The sequence below is a fragment of the Prinia subflava genome, chromosome 5, assembly GCF_021018805.1.
Source record: "Prinia subflava isolate CZ2003 ecotype Zambia chromosome 5, Cam_Psub_1.2, whole genome shotgun sequence".
In the NCBI taxonomy this organism is placed as follows: domain Eukaryota; kingdom Metazoa; phylum Chordata; class Aves; order Passeriformes; family Cisticolidae; genus Prinia; species Prinia subflava.
The window spans coordinates 47,779,573-47,804,860 of NC_086251.1; the positions used below are offsets into that span (position 1 = coordinate 47,779,573).

At 42.9% G+C, this 25,288-nt stretch overlaps 1 protein-coding gene across 1 annotated transcript in view; it reads left to right on the top strand.

Moving 5' to 3' along the window:
* Positions 1-25,288, top strand: part of LOC134551486 (ras and Rab interactor 3-like) — a 153,445-nt gene that overhangs the window by 89,797 nt on the left and 38,360 nt on the right. Inside the window, exons 18-20 of the mRNA XM_063399148.1 lie at positions 1,999-2,282; positions 17,382-17,568; positions 20,414-20,528. Of these exons, the coding sequence (XP_063255218.1) occupies positions 1,999-2,282; positions 17,382-17,568; positions 20,414-20,528 (586 nt within the window). The remainder of the gene's footprint in view (positions 1-1,998; positions 2,283-17,381; positions 17,569-20,413; positions 20,529-25,288) is intronic.

Genomic DNA, 25,288 nt, shown 5'->3' on the forward strand with positions numbered 1-25,288 from the left:
GAACTACTGAGTATGTTGCAGAAGATATGGGACTTTTTAAATTAAATTTGGTCAATATCTTTAAAAAAACAAATTTCAAAACTTCAGATTTCGGAAACTGCATTGTTTACATTGGAAATAGTATAGAAGACTTCACTCAAATCACATGAATCGGAAATAGCATCAAAATACTAGAATTATGTATTCTGTATTTTTGCCCTCTTTTCCTGGACCTTTTTAATAGTTCTAGTAATTTTTTTTTCTTCTTCCTTAAAAACATAATTGGAATTGTCTAATTCTGTTGTGTTCTGCATTTGCAAAATCTTTGCCTAGGATGGCTGCATATTTGTGTGAACAGTTTTCTCTGTGTGAGCAGGTCCATGCAAGGCAGCACAATTTTGCAGTTTTTTGTCTCAGCAAACCTTTTTTTCAGCAGAGCAAGGGCAAATGCTGAGTGGGCGTGGTCCTTGCTGAGTTGTAGGAGAGAGAAGTGGAAACTTGGGTAGAATTAAATTTGTGTGATGCATGCAGGCAATTGCCAATACCTGAGGTGTGTTTCAAAGATGCCCAGCTGCTGGACAAATCTAGAAGATATTTTTTTCTTGGACCTCTGAGCCCAGAACGCACAGAAGGATTCAGAGCTGAGATCTGAAAAGTCTATAGTAAGGGATGAATGAATCTCAGCCAGCCAGTTTGTCAAGGAGGACTAAGTTTTTCATTGAATGAGTTTGTCATTGCCTGAAAATTACTCCAAGAGTTGGAGCAAGGAGATCCATAATATGGTAGAAAAGAGCGTTACAAGATACAGTAGCTGAAAATTTAAAATTAGATAAGGCAAAAAATCAGGCATGAATTTAAATAATATCATCAATTAAGTATTAACATACCTTTCTTAGAAGGGTAGTGAATTTCCCATCATGCAGTCTTTCAGCAAGGCTCTTTCTAAGCTAGTAGAGTTTCTAAGATAAATCCTTGTAAAAGCTAGAAGATAAATTTTCTAATGTGGACTGAAGTTACAGTCTTTAAGAAAAAAAAAAAAAAAAGGGAAAATTTTGTCTTATGTTACATCGAAGGTGTGACTTGGTGATGGTAAAAGTCTCCCTGAGCAGAATTGGCTCTGTGTTCTACACTGAGATCTAGTTTCCCTCTTGCCACTACACTGACAGCTCCCTGCCATTTGCCTTTCTGCTGTGGACTGTGTGGCTCTGTCTATTTTTTAGGAGGCTGAGAAATTCCTTCTAAAGATAAAAGAGGCAAAAAGTTACTTTCGTCTCCCTCTCTATTCCATGCAATTGCTTTGCCCCGCCTCTTCTTTCTACTTCTGCCTTATTTTTTCCGTGATATATTCTCCTACCATCAAACATTTCTGGAGCAGTGGGGCTGCCAGACAGGAGTGCCAGCACATCTGTCAGCCCAGCCTGCACAGCTGGGTGTTCGCTCGGGTGTCCCGCACAGCCAGCCCCGATCGCTCCCGTCACCGCAGGGCCAGCGTGCGCCGACCCGGCGGGAGCTGCCCAGCCTGGAGAGCTGTTCACTGCCAGCAGCCACACAGCCTCATCCTCAGCTTGTGCTTTAACCGGGAATGCCTTTGCCAAGCTGTCCTCTGCTAGTGTTAGACGTTTCGTTTTCTCAGGTCCTGTGTAAATATAAAGGTTTCCAAGCTCCATCTGGTTCCAGTTACTCAAGCAGTAGAAATACACATGCTTCAGGAATTTGCAGACGGAGACTTACTGCTTTGCTGCCTTACAAAATCCTTTACAAAGTTCACTGTGCTCCGTTGCCTCCTGATATACCTGTTGTCTGTAAAATGATTTCCTCTGAAACTTACTTAGGTTAGAGAAAAACTAGTTGAAAGTCTCAGGCCCTTCTTTCTAATAAGTTTAACCTGCCTGCACTGCTAAATATGGTTTTATAACACACACACACTCACACACGCACACAGCCTTGACCACCAAAGACTGCCTCTTCCTGAAATCCCCCGTTCATATAAATACAGGAAGTAGAAATAAGAGAGGCTAAAATCGGATCTTCTTGGTAGTTTGCTTTCATTTCAGTGTTTGTTTAGTCCTCTGCCCTCTGATACTACTGAACCTGGAGCTGGTTTTAAACATCTTCCCCCTCACGCCCTTGAAATACCATCTTCAGTTCAAAACCCGAGGATGTGGAAGTTCTGCTCAGCGATGGGAAGGAATTGCTTTTCTGACCGAGGAACTCTCGAGCCACTGTGATACAGAAAGTGACTTAAAGTTTGCTGTAATGATGAAAACATCAGCAGGAGAGAAGGGAGCCAGGGATGACTCAGGGTAAGTCCTCAATCTTTAGTGACTGTTCATTTTTAATAACTCTTGCTTTCATTTTCCTACTTAACAAAGAGTTCTCTACTGCATTTGTGAGCTGACTGCTGAGTTGCCAGTTACAGTCACAATGGTGTGGCTTGACTGTGTTGTAATTTACAGTATTTCCTTTAACTGACATGTTCCAGCTGAAAACAAACTGCAATGTCTTTATTCAGCTTCAACCCTGGCTATTTAAGGAAGAAGGATGAATCTGAAGCTGCAGTTAGAGGCAAAGGACAGAAAAAGGGTCTTCTTTGGTTTTTGAAAATGTGACAAAGCTTTTCTGGGAGGCTTGCTTTGTTTCTGCTCAAGTGCAGAAGTGGATAAGGGCTCGTCCCTGTGATGGTCACTTCAGTGCCTGCACGCTAAGGTGTACACAAATCCTGTCCCCAGACTCCAGGAGACTTATAAATGTACTTTTGGTCAGGAGAAGACTACAAGCTTCCCTTCCTTCTGGCTGAAACACTGCACTTTACAGGACCAAATCCCGGGAAAACAGTGGGAGAGAAAATGAGTTTTGACACGGAGGACAGTCAGCAAGCTACTGGGATTCCAGGATAAGGCTGGAATCTTCCCAAAGCTTGGTTGTGTCATAAAGCCCATGCTGAAGCTGGGCATTTCTGTTTCCTGTGTAAATAAGGGGAAAATTGCATAGCTGCTGAAACTGTTAGTCACACACTCCCCCTTGGAAAACCATAATAATACCAGACACTGAGACTTTTTCTTATCTAACAGACTTAGCCTGTTTTCCATGAATAAAAGCTCCCAGATATTTCTGTACTGGGTCCAGTAGAAGCAGCTGTGTGGATGAGTGGATAGGTAAGGGATACTTGCATGTCCAGTTGCTGAGGGTGCTGCCCCACTTAGAGCACACTCAGTCAGAAAAGGGGGGAAATTGCTGCTGACAGGCCACAGTGTGATGGTTTTACTATCGATAGCTCTGTTCCCAAATGCACAAGTGGGGTGGGGGGGATGGAGGCAGAAACCTCCATTGCAATTGTCACTGCTTTTGCCTTGTTCAGTTGTTTGCATTAAGTGGAACAATGCCACTCCTGTTTCAAGGTATAATTCCTCAATTCCATGTAGTGTTAAACACTGAGGGACAAAGATCACACAGCCGTCAGGAAAAAATGGAAGCATCTGATCCCTGTAAACTGACAAGAGGAACTCACTATATGGTAAAGCAAGGAATTTGCACTTTGCAGATATTCCCTGCATTTGTGACAGTTAAGGTGTTAAGTATGACAAACTGGAAGATGTATTCACTTGTCTCTTTCTGAGATGTCTGAAAGGAGCCACATGCTTGCAAAGGTTTGTGTTCTGTCTAGAGTTGCAGGAGAAAGTAAACAAGCCATAGACCCTGGATTAGGACTGTAAATCAATCAATCCTCAGGTTGGGGGAATACTGAAGCATCAATGGGAGTGCTGCATACATTTCTCATAGGTTTTTGAGCATCTGAACAATTTAACAGGTTGACCTTTTATTTCATTAACTGATTGTCTTTATTCCCAATCCATCTACCACTCACAAAAAGGAACTTGGGTATTTTTAAAATCTATTTTAACTCTTTCTGTTTACATGCTATAATATTGCTGAAGATCCTAAAAATTACACATTAGCATGCATACGTTGTGGCTTCCAACACATGACAGAATTAGAAACATTTCTAAATGGTGTTTAGCTGATTTCCTGTTATGGTTACACTGAATTAGGCACAAATTACCCAAAGTATTTGGAGTTCATAGCTTTCAAAAGAAATGGTAACCTAAGGCAAGGTGTTGATGGGGAACCTAGAGCTGATTTTAAAATTCTGTGCACAAAAATTGCATGAGAAGTTGCTAAGATTGCCCCTCTGCTCAGCATAGTTTTAACGTTAGTTAAAAGGGAAAGCCTGCTCACATGCACAGAAACTATGGCAGTGCAAATTATCATGGAAGTACCACAGCAGCTTGGAAACATATATGCATTCATTCCTAGTAAGGGCTAGGGTCTATTCTGTATGTAGTGAATCCATAAAAAAGTTTTGCTGATTTATATCTGTGTCAAATGTCAGAAAGACACTGGGGAGAAATCTGCCTCCAGAATTAGTAGCTACTCAGAGAGGAATGAGGGAGAAGTGCAGCTAGGGGCTGGATAGAAATCAATATAATCAAATTCTTCCAAAAGGCTATGGGAGAGAAGCAGGGAAATTTAACCATTCATTCTCACCTAGAGTCAGGGTAACTTCTAGGAACATTAATAAGTGGTGAGATCACAAAACATCTGGAGAAATGTGAGCTACTTGACCATGGTGACCATGGTTTCATGGAAAGATATATGCCTTCACTCCAACATCTGGGAAATCTGCAGAGGATATGATGAGTAGAGCAGGCAGGAGTTGAGACAGGGATGTTATGTGCAAATATTGAATCCATCTTTGAGAAAATGACTGTTTCAGATAGCTGGGATGGGTTACACTGGGTCTCATTTCTGGGACACCAGATTACCTAATGAAGTAATGATTGTGCATCTTTTGGTGACGTGTCTTTTTTGGTACGAAACCCACATCACAGTTGACAGATTTCATGTGATGAATGTAGCTATAAAGAGGTCAAGCACTAGAGGAATCTGTAAACTGAACCACTCTTATAGATTCACAGATTTTAGCTTCAGAATGTTTTGTCTAGTCTGATCTCCTGTGTAGAGCAGACCAGAGAACTATGAAGCATGCTATTAAAACCATGACTTCTACTGGAATGGGAATTTTCACAGAATCATGGAATATTCTGCGATCCCACAAAGATCATTGAGTCCAACTCTTGAGTGAATAGCCCATACAGGGATCAAACCCATGACCTTGCTGTTATTAGTTGGCCTCAAGAACTTTGTTATCAAGGGATTCTTCTACCCAGGCTACAGACGTCTTCTACATACATCTCTGCAGTGCAGTAAAGAAATCTAATACCAACTTTTACCAGGTTCAGGTTTGAACAGAGAAAAAAAATCTTCAAAACTTCTCAAGAGCCATCGTTTATAAAGGGCTAAATCTCAGATTATTTGAATCAGTGGAAAAAGTCCTGTTGGTCTTGAGAAGTCTTGGACCCAATGGAAAGTGTCCCTCAAAGAAAAGGAGTACTCCCACCAGAACCTGTGAGATGTGGTGTTTAAATGGGGAAGGGACAATTCAGGCTACTGGAAACATATCAATGTTATTAAATCCCTGCTGTCTGTCAAGATCTCATAAGAGAGAAACTTTCCAGTTGAGGGGGATGGTGCTTCTCAGAAGAGAAATCTCTATGCTCGAGATGCATTGCACTAAGACTGGGATATCACTGTAAAGATACAAAGAAGGAGGTGCTCTCCAAAGCTACCTGAACTTGGGAGGGAGGAGACAAAAATCTCCTGAAATTCATTTAACTGAAAAGCATGTTTACAACCACACTTCCTTGTTACATGGTTTTTCCAGCACTTCCAGTCCGTGAGTCCTTGCCAAACTCAGTGGGTGCTTGTGCAGTGGTACTGGTGGTAGCAGAGAATGCAACTGTCCCTTTGGTTCCTAGAGGACAGACCACACTGGGAATATTGCCCCTGAGCAGGAAATTCTCATCACTGCAGGCAGTCTTATACCAGGGCTCACAGGAATGAGGGCACAAATGCAAGCAATATTCTGATCATCTACTTTCTACTACAGGTTCAGCTAAATATAGTTTTTCACTTCCTGTCCTAAATGGCTACGTGCTGGTTTGTACTGCTGACTTTCCAACCTAGAGGCAACACAGGCTGAAAAATGTGCATGTAAGTTGCACACATCTCCCTTGCTCTGTGTGCACAGGTATTCACATAAAGCAGTGGGTGCTGGAGACCTGCTGGGAGGGTTGCTGTGCACAGATTTGGGCTGGCTCTGATGCCTTGGGAAGGCTGACTTGGAACAGACTGAACATGGCTAGAGAATAAAGCAGATATTTATTGAAGGGCCTTTAAGGATATACCTTGGGCAGGACAAGAGCTTGACCAGGGCTACACCCAACGTGGACCTAAAGTGGTCACAAAATGGACGACTGGTCACAAGGTCTCACACTTTTATAAGTTTTGGTTCATTTGCATATTGGGGTTTAATTGTGCAATTACAGCTTCAGGTTGTGAGGTCTCATCCTTCTTGTTCCTCCCTTCAGCCCACTGTTGTTTATTCTTTTGGGCCTAAAAATTGTCCTTGGTCTTCAGCAGGAAAGGATTTGTTTTGCCTACCTACTCTGTGAAGAGAGCTTACTGGCACTTAATATGAGGCTGAGAACCACACCCCTAGGCAGCACAGAATCTGAAAAACGTGAAAGCTGAAATGTAAGGCATCAGCTCCATCCCTTATCAAACTGTTGTACATAGTCCAGGTACTTTAGAGATGATTTTATAGCGTATATTGAAATGATAGTAAGACTATATTTCCACCCATTCATCAGTAAATATAGATGGTTTCTCTGACATCAACCATATAGGATTGTGAGACTCAGAAAAATCTCCAAAATGACCTGAATAACAGACATTAAAGAAAATACCTAAACCAAATCCATTAGGAAGAAAAAAGCTGGAGAGTTCACAATACTTATCTGGGTCAATTGATAAAGAGCACAGAAACCAAAGTGCCTTAGTGAAACTTGGACAAAATATTGTCCATCACAGACCTTCAACCCTTATAATTTTGAAGGGAGAAGAGTTTTTGCATTTAGGAATAGAAAGAAATAGCTTTTTGGCACGTAATTAGAATGAACAGGGAACTGTTTGGAGACTGGTCAAATTCTAGCATAGATGGATCTGTGGGTAGAGTGCAGATGTGGTCATCAAAAGCCCTTGGTGCCCCAGAAGGCTATCACACTTTTCCAACTGTATTAAAAGGCATTCCTCCTGTGTGGGGAAGGGTTTTGTGATTGTTTCAATTGCCCTTCGTGAGGAATTACAAATTAATGACAATGAATTTAGGTATTTAATATGTCATTATAATCTTTCTAATTAGATTTAGGGTTAGAAAGAACCAGGGGAAAGCATGTTTAGCACATGTTCTTCTGTAGAAGATCAAAGAGAGGCTATGATGCTTCTTGCTATAATGTCATCAGTTCTGGGTGGTCCCAGAGTCACAGGGGATGGGATGAGCTGGGATGGACGTGGTCTTGGCAGTCTCAATGTTCAGAGCAGCAGCTGAATCACAGATAATTTTGCTGACCTGGAACCTTTAATTCCTTCTGAGGAATTAAAGCAGAAATAGTTACAAAACTGAGATGTTTGATCATTATAAAAAATTTTAAAGTATTCATACTACCAAAGAAGACTTTCAGATTTCTCTAGAGCAAAACTGAGAAAGCAAGAATGAAAGGAGACTGTGTTTCACTGCAGAAGAGAGTTTAAGGTGGCCTTCAAGAACCAGTGGAAGCAGTTAATGCAAAATCACGCTACACAGGCAATGAAGTTGCAATTCTTGGATCTCAAAGCAGGCATTGGTCTGCAACGGTTTGCAATTCAGTCTATGTCCTACATTTCTTCCTAATCCCAATTTTGAGATTAATTTTTTTCTGGGGTGTTGGGTAGGTGCTTCAGGATGAGCAACAAAGCAGAATCTCTAGATTAAATCCTCATCTGGAACCAGATAGGAGCTAGACAAAATCATGTGTAAAAAAGAAAATGTCTTTTCTACAATCTAGGCAGAGGTACGTGAGAGGTTTAGTTAAGGTGCTTTCTTCTCCAGAATTTGCTGAATGAGAGGAGGCAATGCCCACACAGCCCTGGCAGGTATGGTCTGGGTTCCTGACTGTTCTGTGAGCTGTAGAACTTGTTCAAAGCTAGATCAGTACCAGAAGTACTGGCATGGACCACAGAGGATGTTGTATAGCATTTGTAGGGTGAAATCACTGAAGGCCTCCCATGAATTTGAAGAGCAAAGTGCCTGAGGGGGATATGTATGGCTGAGTCCTGTCCTGCTTACACACCACTTGAAGGAGGCTGCACAGCTTTTCCAGCAGAGCCAGCCAGCAGTGGAGTACCTGGAGTTCATTGTTATGAGGTGGGACACGTCTATACTGCAAAGTGGGAGATTGAGGGTGCTGGGCACACCCTGGCTCTGACACTGACACTGATCTAGCTGCACAAAGTGAGAAGACAGCTGAACAGGCATGCAGGCATCATGGAGAACTGCCCACCAAAAAAGGTGCACAGGGTCAAAATATGTCAAACTATTTCTATGCTTCCCAGCCAGAGAGGGCTGCCTGTGGTTCACAAGGGAGAGGAGAGTTTTCTCATGCATCTGCTGTGGAGGGCAGGGCTGTTGCACAGGGCTGATTCTGTGTGTGCTGTATTTTCTTGGCACCCCACTCTCCCTCCACCACTCTGTTTGGCAACCCTGATCTCATACAATGCAGGAACACAGGTGCCATTCCCTTCCCCCCACCCTGGCAAAGGGAATTCCTAAACCACACAGATGCACAAGGCTTAGCTGGAGCCATGCTCTGGTGTCAGTCTGCAGTAACTCTCCAGAGCTGGAGCTGGCTGAGTTCAGAACCCAGCCCAGGCTCTCAGGTGGTTGTATCTCAGACAGGCAAGGCAAGCTTTCAGCTGGTGTCCTTTAACTGTGAAGTTTAGGGGGCCAGGGGAGGGAGTGTGCCTGTGAAAGTACCTTGTAACACAGCAGTGAGAATCAGCTGTGGTCGAGGGAGCAGTGCTGTTTAACCTGTGCAAATGAAATAGAGCTGCAAGTGTCACCCAGTATGGTAAATATTGTAGCCACAGGCCTTTCCTCTGTCCATTCTGTGCCTATCTGAGCTGTCTAAAGTAATTCAACCCACCTCCAGAAATGAGATCCTTCTATACCCTGCTGGAGGGGACCATAAAGACAGTGCTTCCTTCAAGATAATCAGTTGCAAGAGTTTTGAAGTGCTTAGCTTTTCTTTGCCTGCACCCAAAATGGTATAAATCTTTTGCAAGTGAAGATCACTTGAGCAGTAAGGATTAGCAGATGTGAACACTGCATAGCTGGCTGTGCTAGTCACATTTTCCTAAATAGATATTCACTTAGATACACACAAGCCTGGGAGTGCTATGGTATGCAGCTCTTTTCAAATAGACAAATACATACATGCCTATGTGTGTGCCTTTCACAGATTTTCTATAAGGTTTTTGCTAAACAGAACGTATTTATGTCTGAGTAAAGGATTTCTGCTTTCTGTATTACTGGTACCTTTAAAAGGGACAAAATGTTTTCAATAACAATATTAATCACACTGTGTGATTAATATAAAGTCCTTGTCTGTATGAAAGGATGTCTGGGTGTTTCATGGATATTAAGCATCCCAACAACCACCTGAAGACAGGTACTGTTACTATTGGAAGGGAAACTGAGGCACAATTTCATGGAGCTGGTTTGCTTATAGTCACTTACTTTATAGCCCAATCCCCTGGATCTTTGTTGAGCGGTGAAACTCTGGTCTTCCTCAGACCACCCTTTATGTTTGGGGTAATGCTAGGAGCAGAATCCATGTCTCAGAAAGCCTCTTCTCTTTGCTGGATGAGTTCTCTGCTGGATTATGGAGTTAACCAGCTTCCTCAGTGTTTACACAGCCTGTACATCCGAAGCAGAAGTGGTGTGTTGGCAGGGTGTGGAAGTGGTATTCTTCCCGCAGTACCCTCCATTGCCCTGGATGAGGAGGAGCACAAAACCCCACCCTGAGAGTTGTTCTCTGGGGCAAGCCTGGAATCCTGGCTCTGAGAATGATCCTGCAAGGGGTGGGACTGCTGGAATTTGCTCTAGGTGACTCGAGGTCTGTGTGTCAGCACTGGTCCTGGTAGGGTTGAAAGACCTGTCTTACTGCTTGAAATTACCTCCTGATCATGTTAATTAGAACTTTCTCTTTGCTTTTGCAAGGCTAATGAATTGTTGGGGAATTTCAAGTGCTTTGTTGAAAGCAACTGAATACAGACAACCTTCCGGATGCTGGGAAAACTTTGCCAAATATCGGGAATCCATACGGCTCATGTGCATCCCTCCCATGGCCCTCCGGAGAAAGCCAGTCTTTTGAAGTCTCTCTCTTGTAAAAGCAGCTGTTGGGCAGGACAGAAAGCAGCTGCAGTCCCTTGTGAACTGGATTAATTTTTCTGCTGCTTGGAAAAATTCACCAAGGAAACAGAGAGAGACCAACAAATAGCAGAGTCTGGAGATGGACAGCACTGCTGGCTACCTGCATCACTGTTCTGCAAATTGCTAGCAGACCTCTAGGCAAAAAAATGTTGTCACACATACTTGGCTAAATGACAGCCTGGGACCCAGCCCAACCTTTCATCTTGCCTGCCAAGAATCTTCCTCTTCTCTCTTTCCTTTTTTGCCCCCCTTGAGTTCTCTTCAAGGAGTTTGTCACTCCTGATACCCTCCACAAAGCAAGGAACCAGGTAAAGCTCAAAGCTTCTCCTTCTTAACCAACACACAAGAAAGAGCTTGGCTTTGGCCAACTTTCTGTCTGTAGGACAAATATGTAATTCGGAATGTTCTTGTGTATTTGTGTCCTGAACTCCAATTCTAATCCTTTCTTAGGATTAGAAAGTAGTTAATTTTAGGCTGGATCTCACAGATAACCTTTCCAGCCAAAAGGGAAAATGACTGTTAACCTCCCAGCAGAGATGGGTCCTCAGTGCTGGAAAACCAGTAGAGATTTGCAGGAGGGGCACTGTGAACAGCAGCCTGAGACAGGGACAGGGGATGGCTTTAGTCCCATAGTGTTCTGGAGGTGTTCACCACTGGAAGGTGGTGAGGGACCATGTCCTTTCACTGCCATTCCATATCCCTGAAATACCCTGGCCCTTTTCCTCTTCCTCTCCTTGCCTCAGGAAGGCAGATCTCTAACCTTGCCCCATTTAATGAAGGCAGGGATCCCACAGGGTAATAAAGCAAGAAATAAACACGTTTATCTAATGCCTAATCAAACTTAAAGAGACATAAAATTGCTGGAGGATAGCTTAAGGGGGACAGACAAAGAGTAGGTTCACAGATTTAGATATTTGTTTTTTTCACTAAGAGCACCACATATTGATATCCATTCACACCGACACTGGGAGGAAATCTTACCCAAAACATGAATATTTGTGTGTAAGCAAGCCACTTTGAGTGGTGCCTTATGACAGGAGAGACCTCAGAAGTCCTGTGCTCTGCTCTTTCAGATACTGCAGAATGAAAGTCCAGTGGATTTATTTCCCTTGGCAAGGCAACCATTTCTAGTTGCGAATCGTGACTGAGATAAGCCTTTGCAGATATTTCTTAGTACAGAGGAAAACTGCTCAGTGTTACACAAGTTTGTGTGGTTAGCCTCTCATATCTTTGTCCTTCATGTCTACACTCAATCTACTCACAGGGTGAGCAAGGCCATAGCTTTTTGTCACTGGTCTGATGTTTCTCTAAATATTTTGTCCAGGTTTTGGCTCTAACACATCATGCAGATTTCAAATAATTTTTAATATATAGACTTTGAAACAGAATGGCTTTATGCGAGCTAAGCTGCAGTTTATTCTTGATGAAGTTTGAATTGGAAATTTGTTCCTTCCCCTTTATTTTCCGTTTCCTTTTCCCCTCTTTGTTAGGTGATTACAATATAGAAAAGCATTCCCTAGGTTTCCATTCCTGTCTTCCTTCCTGTGCAGATGAGCTGGAAAGGGGCAAAACCTCTGCCCATCACCTTGACCTTGCAGTAAAAGCAGGGGTGCTCTGGGCTTCCAGCACTTCAAGTGTTTTTGGAATGCAGAGAATAAACTCTTCTCTCCAGGTCAGGGCTCAGCTGGGCCCCTCTCGAGCACTGACATGGGAGGGAGGTCTGCTGTTTCCTTATGGTTTTAAAGCTTAGGAAGTTGTCTTCTTAGCAACATTTGCTTGTGGTTTCCAAAAGCCCAAGCTTTTCCAGAGAAGCTGAATTATCCAGCAAACATGTTTGCAGTTTTTTGTGGAGGAAAATGTCTGTTCTCTAGCCACTCTGACCCTGCCTTGACTGGTGTTTCAGCAGCTCTCTTTTCTTTGCACTAAAAGGGCCTTGCAGAAGTATAAATGATCCTTCATTGCCTGCACATAAAGAAAAATCTTTTGTTTTGCTTATACGCTGGAATTCCTAAGAGAATAATTTGGGTTTGAAATAGGCAAAGGACAAATACCCTGAAAATCTCTGATTGTAAATGTGGGGAAGAACAACTTATCATTAACTGACTGTTATAAGGAAGGGAGCATAGCTAATAAAACCTGCAAAGTGGTTTTGACTTGACAAAGTATGTTTTGACTGAGTAAAAAGAGACAGTTGATGTTTGTGAGACAAATTATTGACTGCAAAATATATATGTAAAATAAATACAGAACAAATTTGCAAAAATAAATATGCACAGTTACATCAAGGCAGCCGTACAGTTTGTGAACACCAGCTGAGACTTGTTACATCACAGTATATGATAGCCCCAGTCCAGTGTGGGGCCAGAGGCAGCATATTCCATTGGTGTTAATGAATGCAGGAAATGGCTGGACTGAAGGGCAAAAAAAGCAGGGGGGTCTGTGAAAGAAGGGCTTTTCCTTCAGGAGATTTTTGGATGTTTATTTTTTATGTTGTTTCTGTCCATGTCCAAAACTCCTGGACATGCAGAGTATCAACTGTAGACCAAGGACCCAAGAGCTGAAGGGTGGACATTTAAGTAGAGTAGGAACAAGGGGACCAGTGAGCAGGAGGAAGTGCTCTGCCAACCACAGGCTCTCCACAGACCACAGGCTGAGAAGCACAACTTCCTGAGCTATAAACTTGTCACCAGGGTGGACCAGTAACACAAGCATTCTGCAAGCTACAGAGGACACTGGACAGGCAAGCCTGCCTCGTGGGACACACCAAGATTCTCACATCATTTCCATTATCCAATTTTTTCTGTACATCCAAGAACCTTATAATGCAGGCAGCTCCCATGGCTTGCTGTACATTCTACTTCTTTTCCTCCTCTTTCTGCCTGTCAGCAAGGAACTTATTTATTTCTGACTAGAGGGTGACAATTAGCTGTGTGTGATCCCTGAAGATCTCAAGGACTTCTCTTTCTACTTTTGGGTTTTTCATTGTTGGCTATTTTATTTCAGATTGTTGGTTTGACTTTTGTCAGATCCCTTGACTCTGTTATTAAAACCTGAATTTTCTGGAAGTCAGGGTTCATGTTTGGTGCTCAAAATTAGTGCTATGGGTTTTTCAATATATCACTTTGCTGCCTTCCCATCTTCCTAATACTCTGTTTTATGATGAAACAACTACAAAATTTCAAAGATGTTGAGCTCTTCCTGCAGCTAGGTTGGGTTCAGGGTCTCATTTCCACCACCTGTTGGAAGAAGGAAGAACCCATCAAGGTGACCAAAGGCAGGTCAGAGAGTAAATGAATCCTTCTCCTCCATCTCAGATTAGTTTGATCTGGTCTGATCAAGTGATCAAAGATGACACACACACATTTGAAGACCTGTGGCTCCTGCTCTGCTATAAATATAAATTGTATCATACCATTGTATCTCTTTCCTTAAGGACAGCACAGCAAACCCTTGCTCTTGATCTTTCTTGGTGTCTTCTCATTTTCAGAGGGAGAAGTAAAAGCAATAAAACATAATAATAAAAGACTTACATCTGGTCTATTTAAACAATACTAAGGCACTCAGTCATTACTTATCAGTGCACTAAAGAGTATTTGATTTCCAATTAAAATTTCATTTTAAAAACACATTATATGTCTTCTCAGAGCAAATGTGCAGGAGTGAATCTGGCAGTCCCTGCTGCTGTTTCACACAATTGCTGAGTGTCTTGGCTCCCTCAGGGAAATTCAGAGTGACCAGCCACATACAGTTCAGCCAGGAAGCCCTAAGTGTCAGAAGGTCTGTGACAATATTTTTGAAACCCCTTGCAAAGGTATGCTCAGGCTTTCACCTGCACAAAATTCAGTGGATTGTATCTCCTTGCCAGTCTGCTGATTTCTGGGAACATTCAATTGGCAAGCGTGGCTCCTGGTTTCTAAAGCAATGAGTCATGGTGGTCATTACTGCAGTGTACAGTCACTGTGCAATAATTCAAACCACCACTGTCATTATTATTGCTTCCAACAAGCAATCTGATTCCTTCTGCAAGCCCAGGGCAGGTGTGTGAATGTAATCACTGTGAAATTAATTAGCCTGTGCTACCAGTTAGTATGCAGCACACAGCTCCCTGCTTCCCAATCGAATTCAATTCAGCAGAACCACTGCAAGATTTAAACATACTTTGCAGTAAGGACTCAATAAAAGAAAAGAAAAGCATGCAGCTCTAGGGACAGCTTTTCAGTTTCATGTCACACCTAGCAAAATGAGCACCTGCCTCGATCAGCCAAAGGGGTTTGCAGGGCTGTGGGACAGAGTTTTACGTCATTTTTGAAAAGTGAGGCTTTAGAAATCATCTGGTGCATGAATTCTGAGTGAGCAAAGCAGAAAGGCCGGCTTCTCACCATGGTGGCCCTGGAAATCCCTTCAGTTGGCAGCACAGCAAGAACCCAGGAGCTGCCTGGGCTCCCTCCTCTCTGTGCAGCCACAGAGCTACCGCAGAGCCAGATTAAATTGCTGGATTAAGCATTCCCACAGCCCCATCCAAATCTTTGTGACAGCTGTGCCCAGGACAGAAGTCAAGCATCGGTGCCACAACTGCGTCAACTGGTGTGTCATGGGTCACAGCATTACAGCTGGAAAAGGTCTGGGAGGGCATTCACTCACATCCCTTAGGCAGCACAGATTTGATTCAATGAAGTTTGTGCTCTGCTTCAAACCCAGAATTTTAAGAGATTTGGGCAATGCAATCCTCTTCCTCTTCTTTTGGGAATTTATCCATCATCTCTTATAACTCACTGACAGGAAATATCTCACCAAATATTCCCCTCATTCCATATGATCCCATTAATGACTCTTCCTGCCTCTCCTTTTGCCAGAGTCTCCCCTTTCATTCAATTGTGCTTTCCTCCCTCTCTACAGGTACAACAGCCTGCTTAGCTCCTTTCAGGTTGGTCTGGCTTTTGAGAGAGGATACTTTATTCCTGAGGGCCCACAAAATATTGGATTCGTGTTACACCAAAAAAAATTCTTATTCACTACCCTAAATTTGCTGCACTGAAAGACTCCACACACTCAAATAATGAGATTTTCCATTAAGGCAAACATTTTTAGGCTCTTACATTTTTATCTTCTATGTCTGAGTTTGGAATTATTTTCAATTTTCTATCCGTTCTCCAAAATTTAGACCCTACATGCAGCCATGTGTTGGAAGGTCAGTTCTGTTTTTTCTTCACCCTTTTTCTGTTCTTGCTGCCAAAGCCCAGCGTGTGCTGTGAGCAGGGCTCTCAGATGTGGTGCCCGTGGGAGAGGGCACAGGGATGGATGCTGCATCCCCTGTGGGGAGCCCTGTGCCAGGGTCACTGTGTGCCTGATGCTCACCAGGTCCCAGCTGGTTTAGTTGCCTTCATGACTTTGTTGATAATCCTCATTTCCCTCCAGGCAATGGGATTCCTGAGCATCAGTGGTGGCCTCACCTTACATAATTAATAGCTAACAAAGTCCCTCACCACAGGAGCTATGGCTGTACATGTCACCTTCTGGTGCCACAGCATTGACCTCCTTCTGATTTAGGTTTCACACATCATTCAGATGTGATCAGGTTTGTGCTTATGTGACTAATTAGGGGAGTAATTTTTGCTGTTATGGAACATTTCATTATATGTCAACTTTCTTTCCCTTCAATTCATTACTTCTTTCCCACTACTGAGTATGAATATTGCCACCCAACACATGTTTTCCTTTCACATGGTTATAAGGCTTTTTTTTTGGTTGTTTCTTCTGTAAAAAAATCCCAAGAGATGACTCAGGGTAACTTCCAAAATCTGTCTTCCATTGTTTTACTCTACACGTTCAGTTTATATTGATTTAAGTCACATGCTGTTACTTCTGAAAGAAATTCTCTCTATGAGAGAGACAAGCTGGGCTTTTATCACAATTAAAGGAAGAGTTTCAATTTGCCTTTTTTTTTAAGCACAGTTCTCTCTTTCTTACTGTCTTCACTATGATCTTAAAAAAGTATTGATTAAAATCAAGATTCTGTGAGCTAATACCCTTAATCTGCAACCAGAATTACAGAGGCACCTGTATTTTATGAGAAAGCTGTCTGTGAAGGGTTGAAAAAGAAATTTACTGCTAAAAATAAAATCTCTGTGTCGCTTTTGGGATTTGAAAGGCTATTTTTACACAAACTGATATTTGGGACAGACTTGCTGTGTTAGGTTAGGCCTTTGAAACTACTCTCTTTTAGTAGTTTAAGACTGACCTTATTTGAAATGTAGTACCCTAAGATCTGTATCTTTAAAAATAAAAGGAAAGGAAAAAATATTTGAAGTAAGACCAAATAAAAAGTGAGTCTTATTTCAGTTCTGACATCTAAGCAGAAAATTAGAGCAGCAAAACAATTTTTGTGTATGTTGTCTTACATTTTCTTTAAATGTAAAATCAAATGAATGATAAGCCCATATCCCCATGAGTCCATGGTCTTATCCAGTAGAGCTCTTGTGACCAGACTTTTCAGCACAACTATTTCCACTGCCTGCAGAGCTAAACACATGTGTAAGTACTTTGTCAGATCAGCACCACAGCTCGAAGCCAGTATTTAACACCAGTCTGCCATTTAGCCTGCAGGGACTCCTCTGCTGCATCGCTTCTTTTGAAGCATGAAAGAGCTCTCAGACCCTTCAGCTGGAGGGTGGCATCCAGGGGACAGGCATGCTCAGCCCTCTGTGCCTCTGGCGCCCCTGTGCATCCCTCACCTGTGTCTGTGCCACCTGTACCCTGGCAGCATCAATGGCAGGCCAAAACCAAGGGATCACAGCACGAAGCACCCTGCCAGCCCGCTGCCAGAACAAGGTGCCCAAGGTTTGATGCTCCTCAGGGAGCACTCCTGAGGTCTAAGTGTCCCTGTGTTTGCCTCTGTGTTTGCACTTACAGTCCTTACTCCCCTCGGTTTTCCATTCACAGTTCTGCTTACCAGGGTCTCCTTGCTGTGTTTCAGCCCTGTCAGAGATAGCAGTGAAGAGGAGAAAGAGACACACCTCTGTCAGCCCACTGCTGTGCGGAATTGCCTCCAGCTTCCAGGGATCAGCATCCTTGACAAACTCATCAAGACGTGTCCTGTCTGGCTTCAGCTGAACATGAGCCAGGAAAGGGCTGGGGCCATCCTTGGAAAAGAAACAGCAGGGGTAAGTCCAAAGCGATTTCAGCTCAGACAACCACATTTCCTGTCCTTGGTTAGGAGAGCAGAGCTTTTTTTTTTATGTGGAAGCAAAAATATTTAGCAGACTGCTCTCTGTTTCCATTACCATTTGATGCTTTACCTCTCTCAACAGCACAAAACAGCTATATTTGCTTTGGGAAAACAAGGAATATTATTTCTGGTTTCCTTTGCTTACCATGTAAATTCATGGAGCTAGCTTCCCACTCACTACCATACCCACAGCTATGGTGATTATCCTAATCTGAAGCAATGAAAAAGAATCTGTGAAGAAAAGGACCTTACATTCAGGGAGCTGCTGGGAGTCATTTTTATGCAACAATTGGTATCTGGTTTGCATAAACTGAGTATTAGAGAATTACATACTTGTGCAAAGCTCAGAGCTTGCTTAAGGAAAACAGCTCTGTGCCAAAGGGAGCTACTCCCCTTTCCTGAAAGGTCTGAGCCGTGTGGCACTGCAGGCTGGAGATGTGGATCCTTTGGAAAGGGCAGGTGCAAATGACCTGAGCTGATGTGAGGAGGTTTGGACCTGTCCCTTGGCTGAGTCAGACCATCCCAGGGCTTAATGCTGGCACAGCCCAGTGACACCCTCCAGTGGGAGTCACCTGAGCAGCCTGGGTTGTGCCGTGCACCTCACCCTGAATCACATTTCTCAATCAGACTAAGCAGGTAATTCTCTTTGTTCTTCTGCTGTGTCTGTAAGTGGAGACGAGAGTGACTGTCTGTGAGGTAGCCATGTGTGGCCCCAAGCCTCCTCAGCCATTATCCACTCCCTGCAGGCAGTGGGTTCCCCTCCTCTGAGTGTCTTTGGGGACACCTTGCCTCTGTTCCTGCTGCTCACACTGCCCTAGGCACAGCCCTCAGCTGCAGTCAGAAGCAGCAGCAGAAGAGGTGCTGCATCAGAGGTGTCCCGTGGCAGGGCAGAATCTCCTGCCCCCTGTGAGCCCACCTGAAACTGGGCAGCACCATTCCCACCTGTGTGAAAACAGAAGAGACTGATTTCAATACCGGTCCTGACCCAGGCTGCAGAGTTAAGCACAGCTCCAAAAACTCACCTCCTACTTCTCTGAACAGCCATAGTCCAATTTTAGCCTTTGGATCCATGGCAACCAGGCGTGCCGATCAGGAAAAAAGAAATGATTCATTTCCAGGTTTCATTTCCCTCGTTGCTTAGATTAAATTTCAGATGTAGCAATATAAGATGGTGCTGCCTGGCAGTCAGGGTTAGAGGGACAGCAGTGCCATGTGAGTGGTAGGACCTGGGCAGGGAGAGCCTCTCCCTGCAGACCCTACCTGCCTCCCACCTGCAGACACTTACTGTGGCAGGAGGTGGGGGCTGCCCTGCACTGGAAATCGGCCTGTTTAGGGCATCCACCTGTGCTTTTATTTGCATTTTCTCTGCCCCGATGGTGGGCCTGAGCTCTGGGGCTCTATTTCCTCTGAACTCAGACACTGACAGCACTGTGTAAGGTTGTGGAGCAGCTCCAAAGCTGTGTGTCCAGTATGGATGCTTCAAAGTGACTGGAGATGCCCTTATGACTGGAAACCATGCAGGGAAATGTCCTGGCTTCTAGACAAGCTTTTTAAAAATTCCTCGGCCCAAGAAATTAATGGTTTTTTGCTAGATTTCCATACATTACAGTTGATTAATGATTTTATCAACTCACACTTCTCTTTCTAATATTAATATCCAGGCTACAAAATTAATTCTTAATTAAGTTTTTTAAAAATACTTTTACTCCTTTCTGCCTAAGCTAACTATCAAAGAACAGATGAAGGCAAAGATTATTTTGTCTTTGTATCTGCACCTTCAGGATACAACCTAAAAATATCCCTGACAATGAGCTTTAATTAGAAACACACTTAGGATCTCACACAATACAAAGAATGAGGCATTTTTCCTTTTTCTTGGTGGAGCAGTTCTGTGGGAAAGGACCTGTAGGGATGGTGGGCACAGAGGACAGGCTGTGGGACCCGGGCTTGTTCAGCCAGAAGACAACTGCAGGGGACCACACAGCAACCCCTGGTACCTGCAGGGGGTCACAGAGAAGATGAAGCCGGACTATGCTCAGCACTGCAGGATGGGAGGGCAAGAGGCAACAGCATACATTGAAACCAGAGGGGTTCAGACTGGGTGCAGGGAAGCATTTTCTCCCAGTGAGGACAATAAGTGGTGGGACAGGTTGCCAAGAGAGGCTGCACAGTCTCCAGCTTTGAACATTTTCTAGACTTGTACAGACAAATCCCTGAGAAGCTTGGTCTGGCCTCGTGGCTTTACCCAGGGGATTGGAGAAGGGTCCTCTCAGGATACCTGCCAGCCTGAATGATCTTCTGGTCCCATAAAAAAGCTTTGCTATGGACACTGTGACCACCAGAGCCTTTGACCTTATATTCCACTCAAGACAATCAAATCATTATCAACTAAATGTACAAGCGACTCCCTTGCTTTAGACCTGGACTGAGACATTCTAGGGTGACATCTGTAATTTATAGCACTGCTATGAGGACCATCACTTAAATTGTGAATGCAGTTTTAAAGTCTTCAGTTAGTGAAATAGTTTGCTTTAGGCGTAAGTGGGACATCAGTGATGCATAGAAACTATGTGAGTCTCTTCAGGTCTTAATTTCACTTAGATGAAATGTCCCTTTCTCTATTATTTTTGTTGCATAAAGCTTAACTGAGTGTAACGAAGCTAAAATAAGGCTATTTAAAGGTGGATTGTATTGATAAAAATCTTCATAACCAATGACCTAAAATAGTTTAGAAGCTCAGATAATGTAGCCGAGCTCTTGATTCTTTTCTCCTTTTTCAGATATTCTTAGTTAGGAAAGAGGGTAATGTGAACAACATGGTCCTTGCAGTCCGCCTGCCAGTGCAGAACGAGGCTCCTGGTGTGCTGGAGTACAACATTAAAGAAGAAAAATCAAGTAAGGTCTTTACATTTTCTGGTCTTGCTCTGGTTATTGTACTGAGTCCTCTTGTGATCACCAATGTTTGTGTATTCTCTGTTGCACTGAACAGGTTTCTCTTGTGACTGGCAGCAGATCTTGCTTTTATGATGTAGTTCAGTTAATATTTCCTGCAGCTGCTTTACCTCAGCTCCTCTGTGGTTCTGCACCTTCTGTTACCATTTACAGACTCACAACAGGGAAATAAAGCACCTCCAGATGAGGAGGCCACTACTTTGATGGAGTGAGGGGAGCTGCCTTTCACCAGCTGGAAGTCCTGAGGAAAGTGGAAAGCATTGGCAGACTAAGCCTTGTTGACTCACTGACCCTGTCTCTATTTAAGCCACTGAATTTGGGGATCACCAGTCATCTGATGTCTGCTATGTTGCCTTCTCATGCACCTCATACAGTCACACTGAACAAGGAGTTACTCCTAAGCTGTTTTCAAAGCCCACCAGGGAAGCAGGCAGCTGATGTTGTCGGTGCTATTCCCGGCTGGACAGCCAAGTCTGCCATGAGCAAGTGAAAATTAACCCAGCTCGCTGTCAGCCCCTTCTGATGCAGCCCTCTGTGTAAATGGATGTGTAAGGCACATGTTTTCCACTTTCAAAGGAACATTTGGAAACACCTGAGTTTTAGGATAGTCATAGAAACATGCACTCAAAAGAGTTCATGAAAATAACTTCACATTATTTATTTATCTGAACACATATAAATCCTCTGCCACTGAGCTCTGTCCCAAAGCCAGCTCCCCAGAGAAACTGTTTTATTCTCTGCTGGAACACTTGTGTTTCTGCAGATCAGTATTGCAACATTACTTTCCCCTTTTTCAAACTGACTTTTACAGTTGCTCAAATACTTTTCCCTCCTCATATATTTCTTTGCATACCTCTGCATTGTAAACAGACTTTAAAGCCAGAGGTACAACTGAATCTCTTGAACTGTTCCAGTCTCAAGGCCAGACCACAATCTGTCCCAGCATGGCTGCTGCACCCCCGGGAGGTTTTCTCTCATCTGCCTGCTCCTGGGAGCACCCAGCTGCAGAGATGTTCAGTGTTCACTGCTCCCGTGTGAGGGCAGGAACAGCAAACCTTTTGCCACAACTTCAGGTGTTCAGTTAAAAATACAAGGGCAAGGGTTAGCTGCAGGGTAGGGAAACTTTTCTTTATTTAGCTATTTGAACTTGACCTAGGACTTGGATTTTTCATGGTGGGGAATCGGTTTTTGATGATTCAAGCTTTCCTTTGGATAAAAGTTAAAAAATCAAATCATCTCATCCTAAAAAATGTCATTTATAGAAATGTTACTTCTTGACTCATGTCCTGTGCCATAAAATCTGATTTCTTTTAGGACAGGCAAAGTAAAATGTAGTACAAAAATGTCACTGAGCTAGCTTATCTAGAGAAACTTTGCTGCCACGCTTTTCCAATTTCCTTGCTTTTTCTAATTTATCACTTCCTTAATGAAAAGGATGTATGGGAGACAAGCTTTCTGGTAGAAACAAGAATGAAATCAGTTTCCACCGCCCTCATACAAGTTGCAAAGTAAGTGGAGGAGAGAAATTAAAATTCACATTAAAATTAAAATTCTCATTCACAAAGCAGGAGAGCTGCCATCCCATGCAACAATCCCAGTGCCCATGAGACTTGTGCATTACTATGGTGGATATTCACATTTATTTTTAGCTTGAGTTCTGTCAGTGTTGCATGTCAGTAAAAGCCTCTTGGTTCTCCATCCTACACTGTGTTGACAAGAACACACTGGGTACAGAAGTGGTCCCTCTTTTGCTTCCTTTTTCATTTAGGCTGAGTACCCTGTATTTGAAGTTTAAAAGAAATTGAAAGAATTCTTGGTAATAAAGCTGAAGGACTGTACCTAGTACAAGGGGAAATGGTAAATCTTCTGTATCACAGAGTAATCTAATATCTTAGGTAATTAATTAATTCTTTCACTTTACAACTGCATTACTACACTGCCTTCTAAATTTTTTCCAGAAATAAAGTTAAAATATGTCCAAACGCTTTAAAAGAATTTGGAACCTGAGCTTCCTTGACAACTAACCTGGTATGTCTGGATTGCCTTAGATTAATGATGTGCCCTTCACTCATCCCTGGTATTGTGTAAGTGTCAGGGTAGGGGACCTCTGAGCACTCCCAGAGATACTCTCTTGCTGTGGAATACGAGTAAGCTGGAAGTTTGGTGTTACACTCCTGAAAATATACAAAACACCCCAACTGCATAGCCTGAGGGCCACTGTGGACAGGCAGGGGTTTTCCAAACCTCTATTCTGTAACTTCAGGAAATCTCTTTCCTTTCTGAGCTGACACATAAGCAGTGGTCTGTGTGACGTGCTCCAGGGAGAGCTGTTTGTCCTTTTCTGAGAGCTGGCTCCTCCTAAAATGTTCAAAGAAGCAGGAACAAATTCTTCTCGTTGCTGCAGTTCAGCTCATTACACTTCACACAGTTGATGCATTCAAATGTAAACTGAAATCTGGGCTTGCCTCGACATACACAGTTCTGATTTTATGGAGAGCCTTCCTTCAGTTAAAATTCAAGTTGCAACCTAGAAATATTCAAGTTGCAACCAGCTTACTATTTTGAATAACCTTGTCAGCTGCTTCTTGTTCTTGACTGTTTGTGGAGCAGTTCTCATTCCATCCTACTTTTCAGTATCTGAGGAGGCTTTTCCTGGTATTACAATGATGGTACAGAGGTTGTTGCCCAGCCCCTGTGCTCCATATAGAGATGGCCATTCAATGAAGCATAAAAAACCCCTTCAGAATCTTCTTGTCATTGCACTACCAAATAAGAGTGCTTTGTTTTACTATTTCTTTTCCCCATATCAACTTTGTTGATATTTGGTGAAATGTTTAGGGAAGTATAGTTTTCTGATGGGAAAGACTGTTTAATTGTGATTTCTCTTTTTAAATGGAAATCCCCAAAGAACCCACTAGGAAAGAGAATAAAGAAATGAAACTTTTTTTTTTTTTTTTTTTTTTTTTTTTTTTTTTTTTTTTTTTTTTTTTTTTAATATGGCAGCGGGAGGGACAATTTGACCTCTTCTGTGAAGTAGCCTTTAGAGAGAACAGGAGAATGGACTTTAAAATTTTTCTTCTGGTTCTTTTTGGTTGTAATTTTTCCAGAGACAGGAAGGCTGAATCCCAGTGGTATCAGTAGCTATAGAAGAGACCAAACAGCTGATACCAGGTACCATATGGTTCATCAGAAAGCTGAGAAACCTGGCAAGTGTCAAAGCCTTGGATCTCTGTGGTTTTGCACTTGGCCTGTAAGATCCCTTACTTCTTACTCAAAGCAGTGGAAATCTCCCAGACCTAAAGATTTCTACCATTTAGAGATGCAGTGCTGGCAGCTGCCTCTCAATCTTTGCCAAAATCTCGACTACTTTGTGCACTTTCTATTCTGAGAGTTGCCCCTTCTGCTTCATTCTGCGATGGAGCCCCAGCCTCCCAGACTGAGCACCCCTTCCTCGGCTCACTGCTGCCCTGGCTCTTCTCAGCAAACTGGTGGCAACCTCAGGCCCTAATTCCCCCTCCTTTTCATCTATGTACTTCAGAGGTCATCCTGCTGACCTCAGCTCCATTGCAGCAGTATTTAAAAAGGAAGAATCAGATGTTTACAGTACATGTGCATTTCCGAAGCAGTGCATACTGAGAGCTTGAAGAAGCATCTGAGTACACAGACCATGTGGTGCAGGTAGTGGCAGTAGCTTTTACTTTCACAAAGAATCATGAAGGCACCTACCACAGGGGTAAAGTCCTTTAATAGAGGAATGATCTATCACCATAAACTGAGGTCAATAGTTTCTTTTTTTCTGGGAAATTTTGTAAATAATATCTGAAAAGAAATTGATTTGACAAAACACATGAGTTGATCACATAATTCTCAGGAATCTTTTACATATGCTTTGGTGTGGGATGTGCAGTAATTGTTTTCCAAGCCCTTCTCTACGGAGAAAAAAGGATGTGATTCCATTCCAAGTAAGCAAAATGACACTAAATCAAAGTATATTCAATTTCACAGAATAAAGAACATATTGTTCATATTGCTAGATTTTTAAAAATAGAAATAACAGTTGAATTTATTTGCTAAGTCCATCTTGAACTCTTCAGGTTCATGTAGTGAGGGCTTTGAGGCTGGCCTGATCCTGCCATAGCTGCCCATCTCCTGCAATCATGCTCCTGCTTCCCACTTTGCTGAAACTGGCTTAGCTCACTTGGAAGTGTATATTCAGAGGCAGTCCACATGAGCCCGTGTTGTGGAGTTGCTGTCCTTGTTCCTTATTTAAGCTGTACCTGTGGGGGACAGTCTGCCACCAGACACAACTGTTCAGAAGCATCTTTTACAACACATGGGGCCAAGGCTGGGTTGAGCCTCCCAAAATCAATGAGTGCACAGCTGAAGGAGGAGTTTATAATGAAGTCTTGGCTTTAGTGTGGCTATTTCATTTATTAGAGGAAAATCATGAGATTTCTGTGCTCTGACCCTCCAAGCTTCTCTGCAGACCAACTCTGAATAAGCTAGAATATAATAGAGGTCTTGAAATAACCTTAGCAAAATCAAATAGGAAAACCAAAATAAATTATCTCCAAGTAATAAAAAAATGTCCAGAACATGATTAATATCTCATTTGAAGGATGAGACACGGTGCCATTGGACATGGTAGCTTATACTCAATTTCTGGTTTATGGACAGCAGCTGTGCTCCAGGCTTTGTGGTAT